Source organism: Puccinia triticina, chromosome 16A (assembly GCF_026914185.1).
Source record: "Puccinia triticina chromosome 16A, complete sequence".
Taxonomy (NCBI): Eukaryota; Fungi; Basidiomycota; class Pucciniomycetes; order Pucciniales; family Pucciniaceae; genus Puccinia; species Puccinia triticina.
This window is the reverse complement of record NC_070573.1, coordinates 1-13,562: the sequence shown is the minus strand read 5'-3', so window position 1 is coordinate 13,562 and position 13,562 is coordinate 1. Positions and strand designations below refer to the sequence as shown.

The following is a 13,562-nucleotide window of genomic DNA, read 5'->3' as shown; positions in this document are numbered from 1 at the left end:
GTGTGAGCGGTTGTGGAAGGATTTATTTCAGATCATAGAGAGAGAAAACAACAGAGAAAAAGAAAAGGAAAAAGAGAAAAGAGAGAAGCAGAGAAAAAACCATACCTGAGACCAGCGGAGCACGATGCGAGGCGAGTGTGAGCGGTTGTGGAAGGATGAAGAGAGTCCTTCCACAGCCTCTGGTCCCAGGTAATCTACATACATGTGACAGGTGAGATGAAACAGAAGTGACATGTGTAAAGCATAGAAAAACAAAAGAAAAGTGAGATACAACATAGCTCAACATGTACAGAGAGAGCTGATTCCTCTCTCCTGAGCTAGCAATAAACACATGATTAGTGGATTCTAGAAACCTTGCCTGCCCCTTGTCTTCTCAGTGAAGAGTCCTCTTGAGGACTCTGACATACAGGTTGTCCAAAGGGGCTAACTTCAAGTGTAGTGGGGCTCCAGTTGTGCTTCTGGTGATGAAGGGGGGTAAATTTGGCCTTAAAATCTGATTATAAGGTCTGTTTGGTTGTACTTTGAGGCCTTCCAGAAGTAAATATACCTATGTGGTTTTTTCTTTTTTTGTCTACTGCACCGTGTACTAGCTGTTTGATAGTGTACACTGTAAGGTGGCAAAAATGGGCCAAGGATCACATGGTAAGACCTGTGAAAGGTTACACTCTATCAGTATACAATGACTGAGAGGCTTGCTCAATGAAGGCACATCCAGATGAAAACACGGTATTAATAGGCATCCAAGGAATCACTCAACTTGGGTTCATGGTTTTACCTACAAAAATTTAAGGGTAATTGTCAGCTAGCTACGCAGCGCAAGCCAGCGTAACATAATAGGGGGATACACAATTGAAATTTACAAAACTTTGGGACACATGTTAAGGTGTTTATGAACATTTTTTTAAAAATTTGATAAATTGCACTGATTGATCAGTATCACCTGCTGCTGTGCCATTTCCCAAAATTTTACAATTTTTTTCATCAAGGCCTTAAATTTGGCTCCAAAGTTTAGTAAAATTCAATTGTGAACCCCCCTAATATATAAATAATAAAATACATATTAACACATATGTATAATATTTTGAGTTAGGAACTCAGGTTTTGTTTTCCTTTCTCTGCTTCTCACATGTCATCTATTTTTTCACATTTCACTCTCATGTCACAGGTAATTGTATGTAGACCATCCAAGGCAGCAGACGTGGAAGGATTCCTCTCGCATCCTTCCACAATCCTTGAACACCATCCAACTCCGTGCCTGCTGCCCTCAGCCTAGTTTCATCATAATCAACACCGCAAGAGCTACGCTACACACAAAGCGGTAAGCGTAGCAAAAGCGTAGCAATTTGGGTCCCACTTTGCTGCGCTTTTAGTAGCAGACTGGGCGCTACGCTTTTTGCTTTTTTTTTCAAGCAGAAAAGATCCGCAAAAATAGTGAGCTATTTTCAGCGGTGAATAGCGTAATTCCGCTACGCTTATTGCTACAGTAGGGGAAAAAACACTACTTGAACAATTTTGCTGCGCTACTGTAGCAACATTCCAATATCAATCCCCAGCATCATAATTGATGGAGGATTGATGATAAATTTTCATCTAAGGCAGTTTCCACAGAAAGGCGGACTGGCACGCTACGCTTTTTCAAGAAAAGCTGCCCGATTCGCTACGCTTTTGGCGCTACAAGGCGCTAATAGCGCCAAAAAGCGCCAATTTTGCCGCTACGCTCAACTTTACAATGCAAGAAAAACTCTAGAAACTGCTTGCAGTTGAGATGCAGCAAGCTTCAATCAAGCTTCAGCTCAAGCTGGAGTCAAGCACCCAAATTCTGTGCTGGTGCACCTTGAGTTTGTACCTTGTTCAGCATCTTAATTTTGAACATGCTGGAGTGCTCATGCAGTTGGCTGAGGCAAATGAGCATCCCCTGAGCACCCTTTCATTTTCTTTTATTAAACACTCCATGCACCATTTAATCCAGCCAGAATAACATAAAAAGTGTATGTACACATGAAAGGGATATGTACAGATGAAAGAAATATGTACACATGAAAGGGGAATGTGAGGAGGTGTATTAACACATAAAAGGGATATGTACACATGATGAAAGGGGTATGTATGCATGAAAGGGGTAATTATGCATGAAAGGGGTATGTGCAGTAAGGGGTATTTGCACATGAAAGGGATATGTAAACATCAAAGGGGTATGTAAACCTGAATGATAAAAGGGGTACTAAAAGGGACCTAAAAAACTCAAAGGGGACATGTAAACATGAAAGGGTCATTAACACATGATGAAAGGGGTATGTACACATTGTGAATGGGATACATGCACATGAAAGGGATATACACACATGAAAGGCGTATGTGCACATAAAGGGCTATGTACACATTATGAAAGGGGTGAATGCATACAAAAGGGATATATGCACATGAAAGGGGTATGTGCACATGAAAGGGGGATTTGCACAGGTATCAGCTGTTGTACTTAGTTTTTTGTACCTTAGACTCACTCTTGCATAAATTAGACAATGTGCATGGGATCACCCAGTGCTTGATTCTTGCATGAGGCACGGCTTGCCTTGAGCTCTTGCATCTCAACTGCAAGCAGTTTCTAGAGTTTTTCTTGCAGTGTTAGCAAAAGCGGAAAATTTTTTGCTGTGCTACGCGCTAATCATATTTAAAGTAGTGGTACTGGCGCTTCGCTACCGCTTTAAGTAGCGGCTTTCCGCTCGCGCTATTGCTAATTGTCATTTGAAAAAGCGGTACCCCCGCTTCGCTACACAAAAGCGCCGCTTTTTGTAGCAAAGCATAGCTCTTGCGGTGTTGTCATAATATATAAAATAACGGATTCACTTTGCGCACGGGGGGAAACTTGTTGCACATGGGAATTTTGGTTGGCTTGATGTCACTTGACGTCAGGCCCCCCTCTGTGCGCGCCACCGGCTCCCCTCAATAAAATTGCTGCACACGGGAGGTGCCCACAGGTGGCCGGGCTGAGAAACACCAGCCATCCAGAGGACACCACCTCTTGATGAATGGAAATACTGGTCATCCAGAGGGTATTGATAGGTTTCAATCCTCTCAATGACCGGTATAGACAGTTCATCAAGAGAAAACCACCCTCTCAATGAGCGGAACAGACCGGTCACCAAGAAGGCATCAAGAGGCATGTACTCTCTTGGTGACCGTTCAGTTCTGGTCATTGAGAGGGTGATTTCCTCTTGATGACTGGTCTGTAGCGGTCATCAAGTGACAAGAGGGTGGTGTCCTCTCAATGACTGATCTGTAGCGGTCATCAAGAGGATGTATCTTGATGACCACTAAAGACCAGGCATTGAGAGGACACCACCCTCTTGATCACGGGAACTGACCAGTGTGGTGAGATCACTCAAACCCATACATAGTATTTCAAGCCCATATAAGTAGAAAATCCCTCATTATTATAGCATAATCAGAATATACAGGTCAAGTTATCCAGGGTCCCATCTTTATTACATATGCCTAGCTATACTATTTCTCTCATTTTGCTCTTTTCCTTATTATCTGTTACATGGCTACATATCACAAAAACAGTCACAGACCAATCATTTAAACAAGATATTCCCTCTTATTTATTATGTAAGAGCATCTTTATACATAGTACAGATAAATACATAATCAAGAAGGCTAAAATCACTCTAGATAAATAACCCCATCAGCATCTGGCATAATTAGTACTATCACATCATCCAGTCTAGTCACCCCAACTGAAGAGTACATAGTTTAGCCTGAAGAATATTCTAGTGAAACCCCAGCCAGTTGTAGTAGTGGAAATACCCCAACTGAATGTCCTTTCCCCAGTACAGAATAACCCCAGACACAAACCCCAACCAGTTGTACAGGGAAAGCATTTGCCCCACTATTTCCCTTGATTATTATTTACCCCAATGTACTAGATCATTTATAAAGATTACACTAATCAGTTGTTGTTAATTCCTTTCTTCTCATGCTTGCATTAGAATAGTAAATGATACATACTAGCATTCATCACCTTTATCCTTGAGAAATATCATCAGAGACAGATAACCATCATTGAAACCAGAACAGATTACCTTAGTGAATAATTGACAGAGAACCTGATACTTCCTTGAATCCTCAACCATTCTCCCTTCTCAAAACCCTTACTCCCCTCTCTTGCAGGTTTGTCCTAGTAAGACTCCAGTAATAGTTCTCACTAGAATAGAAGTCAGCCAAAAAATTATTTTATTCTTAGTGAACCCTTTCTCCCAGAGTTATTCCAGGAGGGCAGTCTTACCAACACCCAAGTATCCCAACATACTTATCTCCTCCAAGCTCATCTCACCCAGTTGAGAGGTTCCACACCGGCCACCAAGAGGAATCAATCCTCTCAATGACCGGTGCAGACTGGTCATTGAGGTGGTGATGCTCTCACCCTCTCGATGACTGGAGAAGGCATCAAAAGGAATCCATCCTCTCGATGACCGGAAGAGATTGGTCATTGAGAGGATTAACTCTTCACAATGACCGCAATAGATGGCCATTGAGAGGGCACATGCCTCTTGATGCCGTCTTGGTGACAGGTCTGTTGCAGTCATTGAGAGGGTGGTGTCCTTTTTGTTAGATTTAAAGACCCGTTGTTGGATTGAGAAGAGGATGGAGAAGAAATTTTGAAAAAGGGGCTCTTGGGACTTGATTATCTTGATGAATCTTGAGGTGGTCAACAAGAAATAATGCTCTGACTCAATGGATTTATTACCATGACATCAGAGTACTACTTAAACTAGAATAAACTGTCACACTTGTGACAGCTACAATAAAACTTTAGAAAAGAACTACGCGTCTCAACACTTGAGAAGCTACATGTCTCAAAAAGTAAATCAATTTTGCTAGATCTACACATGATCTAGACATCAAGAGCTACAAGTCTTAATATAATAAACTATTGTAAATTTTGGAAGAACACAAACTGCAATGATGACCTGATACAACACTGGGTCGCTACGCTAACCATAGCGGTTAGCGTAGCGTAGCGCAGCGCAAATGCGCTATTTTTTAGCGTAGCGTTAGCGCAATTGCACGCATATGCGCTAACGCTACGCGCCCGCGGTGCGCAGCTATTTTAGCTGATAGCGTAGCGTTAGCGCAGATGCGCGCAATTGCGCTAACGCTACACATGCAGGGCGCAAAAGAGCGCGCGCTACGCTGGGAAAAAAGGGCTTTTTTTCCGCTAAAAGCGCTGTAGCGCAGCGCAGCGTAGCGTAGCAACTATGGCGGCTCGCTAACGCTAACAAAGAATTGGCGTGCTGTTAGCGCCGCTGAAAATTAGCGCAGCGACGTAGCGGCGCTAACAGCGCGCTAACGCTATGCAAAATAGATGGGCGCTTTTTGCCGCTACGCTAACGCGTAGCACTGAAATAGCGTAGCGACCCAGTGTTGCCTGATATGATGAAATATGAATCTGAATAAATGAAGACTTTGACACGGCAACTTAAGACTCCAGCACTACACACCTGAGATTATGAAATATGAATCTGAATAAATGTCAACTTTGACACGGCAACTTAAGACTCCAGCACTACACACCTGTGACAACACAGGGATTGTTTTGATTTGATTTGGTTTTTTATTTTGGTGACAATTGAGGGACGCGCGCAAGAGAGTTTAATGTTAGTCTCTTCCTCAAAAATGATATGATGTAAACGCGTGATTTTTATTGTGAAGGCAAATAAGAAAAACATGAAAGACAATGATGATTGTGATAAATAATAGAAAAAGCAAACCTGAGATGATGAAATATGAATCTGAATAAATGACAACTTTGACACAGAAACTTAAGACTCCAGCACTACACACCTGAATAAGAAAAAAAATGTAAAGAAAACAACGGAAAGATGAGAGGATTAGATCATGGATATGTACATTGATGATAAAGTAATGGACGCATACCTGCGACGACGCAGGGATTGTTTTGATTTAATTTGGTTTTTTATTTTGGTGATGATTGAGGGACGCGCGCAAGAGAGTTTAATGTCTGGATGATGGAAAAGGGAAAAAGGAAAAGAGTGTTGGAATGGGATGAGGAAGGGTTTGAGTTAGTTTGAATATCTTTGGTGTCTTGAGGATGAGGATTGTGAGTTTGTTGATTTGCTTACTAGTCTCTTCCTCACAAATAATATGATTTAAATGCGTGAGGAAAAGACTAGCAAGGTTGGCTGCGCATGATTTGTTTTTGATGATGGTTCATAACGGGGTTAGGGTTCCGGCTGGTACTTAATTTGCGGGTATAGATAGGTTAGGGCATACATATCACATTGTATCAGCTGATATACAATGCAATACCAAGCAATGCAAGTTGTATTGCATTGTATATCAGCTATTACAATGCAATACTACTTGCATTGCTCTGTATTGCATCCGCCCTTCCGATACATCCGATGCAGGTAAATAATTATCAGAATTTCATCACATTTTATTGTCTTGCACAATACATACATTTTGGAGAACCTGTATTGCAACGGATTCAGTGATGCAAGCCTATCTATAAATCCGCATCACATCGACCGAGTGATACAATGCAATAAACACCCAATGCAGCCAATAAACAATACATGCGTTGTATCACTTACACTGTTGGTACAACTAATGCAATGGTAAGCTTTCTCTCTTTTTCCTGATTCTTCTATTATAAATTACTAACTACTATGTGCTACCATTCATTTCAGTGGTGGTGGATATGATCTGAATAGACTGAGATCAACTCCAGTTTGCCAGAAAATAAAGAAGTTAGCTTTCCATTTGAAAACTCCAGGCCAAGAAGACCAACTTAAACTTTATTCACTCATGGAGGTTGAACATGGGATTCTGTTGTTGGATGCTCCAGAAATTCTTTGTGAAATCATGCAGCAGCATGAAAAAACTCATACTTTTACTAAGGAAGAGCTAATGGATGCAGTGATTGGTCTTAATGAGATTATACAATATCTCGAAGAATCTCCTGAAGTTCCTGAACTTCAAGCCTCTCTGGATGGTGTTTGCTTTGACAAAAGAAAAGGAATACAGACCTGGAGTACTGAAGTCCTTGATAAAGGTACCTATTTAATATATTTAATATTGAGTTTTGTAAGTACTGATTAAAAATTTGATCTTATATTCATATTCAGATTGAAATTTATTTTATGTAGATCTAAATGATCTAATTCATCCAAAGATTTTGAGCTCACTTCTCACAGCCAAGAAACCAAAGGTTCTGGCACAAGTTTGGTTTATTGAGATAATCCGTATGCTAGTCAAACCAACTCCAGACCAAGCAACAAAGTGGTCAAATCTTGTTATCCAATCTTTCACCTCATCAACTAATGAGAGAATCCCAACATTTAAGAGAAAAAATTATTCACATGATTAATGCAGTACAGATATTGACAAAAAATACTGAGAATATTGATATTCCCCTGAGTTGAGTCCAATTTATCCAGTTAGATTGCCTCATCCTTGCTGGTGTTAGGGGCATTTTTATTAGCCCTTTAAATCTCAAATCATTCTCTTTAAACTTAATTGTTCAATTCATCAGATATGTAAGTTTTAGATTAGCCAATGCATCCTTCATTCCTCCAGGTCCAATCTGTACTTGTTCTAGACAGTTAATTTGTGATGCAGTTTATTCTCAAAACATCCCCTAAATCAAACATATTCAGGAGGCCATAGCACTTGACTATAAATTGCACTGTAATAATGTATTTTGATTGCAGGGAGGGCACTGCAACTCTGTTTGTAGGAGTGTGCTTTGGCACACTCCTAGGAGGGAGTATGCTTTGGCACACTCCTAGGAGGGAGTATGCTTTGGCACACTCCAAGAAGGGAGTGTGCTTTGGCACACTCCTAGGACGGAGTGTGGGCACACTCCTAGAACGGAGTGTGCTTTGGCACACTCCTAGACAAGTGTGGGCCAAGGGTTAGGGTTACATATGAGTCCCACACCTTCACTTTTGGTCAGATATACAAATAGTAGGTAGAAAATTTTGAATTTGACAAGTTGTACAGGCAAGGGTGCCAGAATATTATGTCCCTGGACATTATGCTGGCAGGCTTGTTGGGAGGAGGGGCGAATGGACTACAAGAATCACTTGGAGCAGACGGGGATTTGAACCCACCGCTCGCCCGCGCGTAGACAGATCCAATGAGCAGCAATCTAACAGTTAGGCTAAAGAGACTTTAAAAGCCAGTAGGATGCAAGGACTATAGTGCCCAACCTCAAATGCTGATTAATTCAAGCAATTAATCCATGGACATTATGTATACCCGCTGGGTCTTGCTTGATCCGGCATACATTAAGTCCAGGGATATTATCTAGGTGACTCACTTCTCATTGTTAAGAGCATCTCCAACGGACTTGCTACCCCAATTTAGTGAGTCGGGCGAGTTTTCAGGGTCCAACGGACTTGCTATCCGACTCGCCAAACACCTCCTGATCGCCTCAACTCCTCCGCTTGTGGCGAGTCTGCTCCAACCCGATACTTGCCTCTTGGACCACAGCTTGCACCAGCTCGCACCCCGCGCACACCTATACCGCATGCCACCAATGTCTGAACACATCACATGGGAAAAAAGAAGTTAAGAAAATGTACATACAAAAAATGTAATGACTGAACTAGTACACTAGATTGAGGATCTCATCTGCCTAGGACTCAAAAGAAAAACACCCAAGCCCTCGCTTTTTACCTGCCTAATCACCTCACCATCTTCACCTGCAAACTAAAATCACCTCCAGAAACCACAACCATCCTCCATAAATCTTTCTGGTCATCAATCGACCACCATAAAATTTAGATACATATGACTCCCCGCTTCTGATTGCACCCCTTCCGATGGCCGGCCTTGACCGGTCACCGGACATGGATCAATCGGAGATCAGCAGTACTGTACATACCTCATTTCTGATCCACCCTCCACTCTTTGCCCCCGGTTTGATGACAGGTCATCAATTGGAATTTGCTCTTCACTCCGATCATCATCGATTACACTCTCCTCATTGATGACCGGTCAAGAACACCTGTCATCAATCGGAGTGTCTTCTCGAATCACCCAATGACTGCTTGATCATTATTGGTCATGGAATGGAATGTTGAACTCCTCCATCCAAACTCATCAAGTGGAGTAACCGCACTCCATCCAAAAAACATGATCGGATGGAGTATGAACTGATTTGTCCTCCAATGGAGGCCATTCTCCAATCGATGACCGGTTTTCGATTGCCCTCCAATCAATGACCGGCCATAGGATGGAGAGTGTTCTCCTTCTGATGATCGGCCATTGGATGAAGAGTGTTGTTGGATTGATGACCAGTCATCGATTCAAGGGGGTTCTCCAATCCATGACTGTCCATGACGGACGGACGATCATTGTTGATCGGAGGGTGTCCTCCAATTGATGACCGATGGACATCGTTGATCGGAGGGTGTTCTCCAATTGATGACTGGTCATCGGATGGAGGATGTTCTCCAATCCCGGTCATTCTTTGGAGAATATCCTCTACCCAATGACCCTAGTCGGATGTAGGGTGTTCTCCATTTTGAACGGAGAGTGTATTTCTGTAAATAGTATTCACGTTGACCGGTCATCCTGGAAAGTGTACTCTAGCCAATGACCAGTATTGACTGGTCATCAAAGTGAGGATTGTGATTGACTCCAATGTCCGGTCGGACGTGGGTATCCATGGTATGGCCGGTCTTGACCGGCCGATGGTAGCGCAGCCTGCGCGACTCTCCTGGTGGGACAATAAGAAGTTTCTGGTGAAATCGAATTGGGAACGCTATTGGGTCCCGAGACCCAATGCAAAGACATTGGGTCCCGAGACCCAATGCAGAGACATTGGGTCCCAAGACCCAATGCAAAGACATTGGGTCCCGAGACCCAATGCAGAGACATTGGGTCCCGAGACCCAATGCAGAGACATTGGGTCCCGAGACCCAATGCAGGGACATTGGGTCCCAAGACCCAATGCAGAGACATTGGGTCCCGAGACCGCAGAGACATTGGGTCCCGAGACCCAATACATTACATGGAAAAAAAAGGTAAGAAAACTTATATAAAAACGTAATGACTTAACTATTGACTTTTACTGACTGACTATATATACATTGGGTCACGAGACCCAACACATTAGATTGAAAAAAAGAAGTTAAGAAAATGTACATAGAAAAAACGGAATGACTGAACTACTGACTATGTATACATTGAGTCCCGAGACCCAATGCAGACATTGGGTCCCAAGACCCAACACATAAGATTGAAATACAGAAGTTGAGAAAATGTACATAGAAAAAATGTATTTATTGACTGAACTACATACTGACTTTTACTGACTGACTATACATTGATTCCCGAGACCCAATGCAGACATTGGGTCCCAAGACCCAACACATTAGATTGAAAAAAAGAAGTTAAGAAAATGTACTTAGAAAAAACGTAATGACTGAACTACTGACTATGTACACATTGAGTCCCGAGACCCAATGCAGACGTTGGGTCCCGAGACCCAACACATTAGATTGAAAAAAAGAAGTTAAGAAAATGTACATAGAAAAAACAAAATGACAACACTACTGACTAGAGTGATGGTGACAATCCGGGTCCGATTGGAGTCACTCAACCTCGCAGAGTAGCTGCTGTCAGTGTGGCTTGTCGAGTGGAGAAGGAAATGGGACTTGCGGGCAAGGGTGTTGTTTCCCATCAAACTCGTTACGATACCACAACCAGCTTGACCACTAAAATCAAGTTCATGACAGATGGTGCCATTCTACGTTGATCGGTGTATGTACTGAGTCGTATTGTGCGATTAAGACTTAAGACATGGATGGAAAATATATCCAGCAAGACCTCTGATCACCACTCGGCTGAGAAGACCTCCAACCCGAATACAAAAACCAGCATCTGCTGTCGACCTTTGCGATTGATCATCATGTCAGCTACCCTGAGGGTTTCAGACTTTACCTTGAATAAAAGCCTTTTTCCCAAGCCACCTCCCGTGATGGAAATCGTGGCACTTCAGTTCCCAGTTGCCGTTCATTTCATGCGAAGAACCCCGATAGACTACGTCACGGAAGCATTTACCAAAACAGCCAAGATTCACACTCGCCTGCCGCCTGGCGGCATTCTAATCTTCTTAACTGGTCAGCTCAAAATCACAAAACTGTGTCGAAAGTTGGAACAAAAGTTCGGAAAGAAAACGGTCGAGGAGAGGAAGGCTCGAAAGGCGGCCCTTCAGTCCAAGTCTTTCACACTTCCCTGTGCACAGGCATTCCCATCAGCAGGAGATCTTGATAGCACTGTTTGTCGAGATAATCCACTTGTTTGTCTCTACCCAGATGGATCGTTTCTGCTTACCCAGAAGAAAAGCTGTCCACTTGGGTAACCGATTCATGTCTTCCATTCCCATCAGCAGGAGATCTTGATAGCACTGTTCGTGGAGATAATCCACATGAGTCGGTTACCCAAGTGGACGGCTTTTCTTCTGGGGAAGCAGAAATGATCCATCTGCGTAGAGACAAACACGAGTTAGGCTGCCAACGTTGACGAGGGTCAAGAATGGGAGGAAGATCCAGAGGCGTTAGACACTGATGAATTGAAATATACACGTTTGGTTAACCAAGTGGCTATTTGTAGTGTTCACAGTTGTGATTGAGTCCCGGGACCCAGTGATGTTATCAGATGGAAAAATACACGTTTGTTTCACTGTTCACACCTGTGACAGCTGTGATTGAGTCCTGGGACCCAATGGAGTCATCAGATCAAAATATATACATTTGGTTAACTAACCTTGTAATTAGGGAGATAATCACATCTCACTACATACCTTAATTTCCTCGCAAAAATCCATCCCCTCCCCCCAAAAATGGGAAACTGAGGTCGCCTCTGAAAACTGGTGAATTGAGGGTGTTTCCGGTATTGGATCTTCCTCCGAGCCCTTCTGAGAAATCTTGCCTCACCCATCAAAGGTGATCCCAGAGATCCCAGAGGTGAGGGAACAATTACGGATCTGGGGCGAGCGATGGCGAAATACCCTCTGAGCCCCCGATTTGCTAGGATGCTGGTTTCCGGCTTCCAGTATGACTGTCTGGCTTATGTGATTGCAATGGTGTCAATCCTATCGGTTGGCGACCCATTCATCCACGAAAGCGCAATCGATGAAGATAATCCAACCAATTGCCTTGATGAGCAAGCCATCAATGAAACCAAACTACTCAAGAACGCCGATTGCAAGGACCGAGAGATTCGCAGGCAAAAAAGGCGGCAGTTCTTCAAAGCCCAGCAACAGTTTGCGAGCTTGGGTAGTGGTGTTAGCGATCTGTTTAAAATTCTAGCGGTCGTTGGAGCTTACTAATTTGGCCAGGGTAATAACCCTTCAAAGTTCTGCCACGAAAACTTTGTCCGCCCTAAAGCTATGGAAGAGATACATAAACTGAGAGCTCAGATCACTAGGATCATTCAAGCTGCGACAATAGAAACTGGGCTGAAAGTCGAATTCTCACCTAAATTGATGCCACCATCCGAAACCCAATTGAAAGTTTTAAGACAATCAATCACATCAGCGTTCATCGATCAAATCGCGATCAAAGCCAGCAAAGTGAAATCTCGTCAGTCCAGCTCCGGAAAGCCGAATGTAAACAGTCACAATAAAAATCTGGTTGCCTATTGGGCCATTGGAATCGAAGAAGACGTCTTCATCCACCCAAGTTCAGTTCTGTTTGATTCTAGCGTCCATCCAGAACCTGAGTTTATCGTCTTTCAAGAACTTCATCGGACCGAAATGCGAATCTGGATCAAAGGAATCACTCTAATTAATCCTTCTTGGTTACCCATCTTGGGTAAATCTCTGTGTACCTTTTCCAAGCCGATCAAACACTCCATCAACAGCAAGATTCCTTCTCGTGCTACAGACACTGAACGTAAATGCATCGTAATTCCCAAGTTTGGTGGGCCGACCCTGGACGTTGAGTTAGGCCCAGTTCAAATGACTCAACGCAAAGTCGGTAATCTCTGGGTTTGGCTGTAATAATCATTTATTTATTTTATATGATGCTTCAAATGATCATTGTTTTTCCTCACCATGGCTGTGGTCAGCGTTTGTATTATTGTTTGTCTGGTTCTTAATTTTCTGTATTCTGGCACCATGTTCATCAGAAGGAAAAGAAAAGGGTTAGGGTTAGGGTTAGGGTTAGGGTTAGGGTTAGGGTTAGGGTTAGGGTTAGGGTTAGGGTTAGGGTTAGGGTTAGGGTTAGGGTTAGGGTTAGGGTTAGGGTTAGGGTTAGGGTTAGGGTTAGGGTTAGGGTTAGGGTTAGGGTTAGGGTTAGGGTTAGGGTTAGGGTTAGGGTTAGGGTTAGGGTTAGGGTTAGGGTTAGGGTTAGGGTTAGGGTTAGGGTTAGGGTTAGGGTTAGGGTTAGGGTTAGGGTTAGGGTTAGGGTTAGGGTTAGGGTTAGGGTTAGGGTTAGGGTTAGGGTTAGGGTTAGGGTTAGGGTTAGGGTTAGGGTTAGGGTTAGGGTTAGGGTTAGGGTTAGGGTTAGGGTTAGGGTTAGGGT

At 43.1% G+C, this 13,562-nt stretch overlaps 3 protein-coding genes across 3 annotated transcripts; all 3 read left to right on the top strand.

The window, feature by feature from the left end:
* Positions 1-10,840: 10,840 nt before the first annotated feature.
* PtA15_16A3 (uncharacterized protein) lies at positions 10,841-11,398 on the top strand (the record flags this gene model as incomplete). The annotated part of the gene is made up of 1 exon (XM_053164086.1): positions 10,841-11,398. The coding sequence occupies one exon, from the start codon at positions 10,841-10,843 to the stop codon at positions 11,396-11,398; it is 558 nt and encodes a 185-aa protein (XP_053027653.1).
* A 672-nt stretch (positions 11,399-12,070) lies between these two features.
* PtA15_16A2 (uncharacterized protein) lies at positions 12,071-12,367 on the top strand (the record flags this gene model as incomplete). The annotated part of the gene is made up of 1 exon (XM_053163976.1): positions 12,071-12,367. One exon carries the CDS (start codon positions 12,071-12,073, stop codon positions 12,365-12,367), a length of 297 nt encoding a protein of 98 aa, XP_053027652.1.
* A 60-nt stretch (positions 12,368-12,427) lies between these two features.
* On the top strand, positions 12,428-13,039 carry PtA15_16A1 (uncharacterized protein; the record flags this gene model as incomplete). The annotated part of the gene is made up of 1 exon (XM_053163867.1): positions 12,428-13,039. One exon carries the CDS (start codon positions 12,428-12,430, stop codon positions 13,037-13,039), a length of 612 nt encoding a protein of 203 aa, XP_053027651.1.
* Positions 13,040-13,562: the final 523 nt, after the last annotated feature.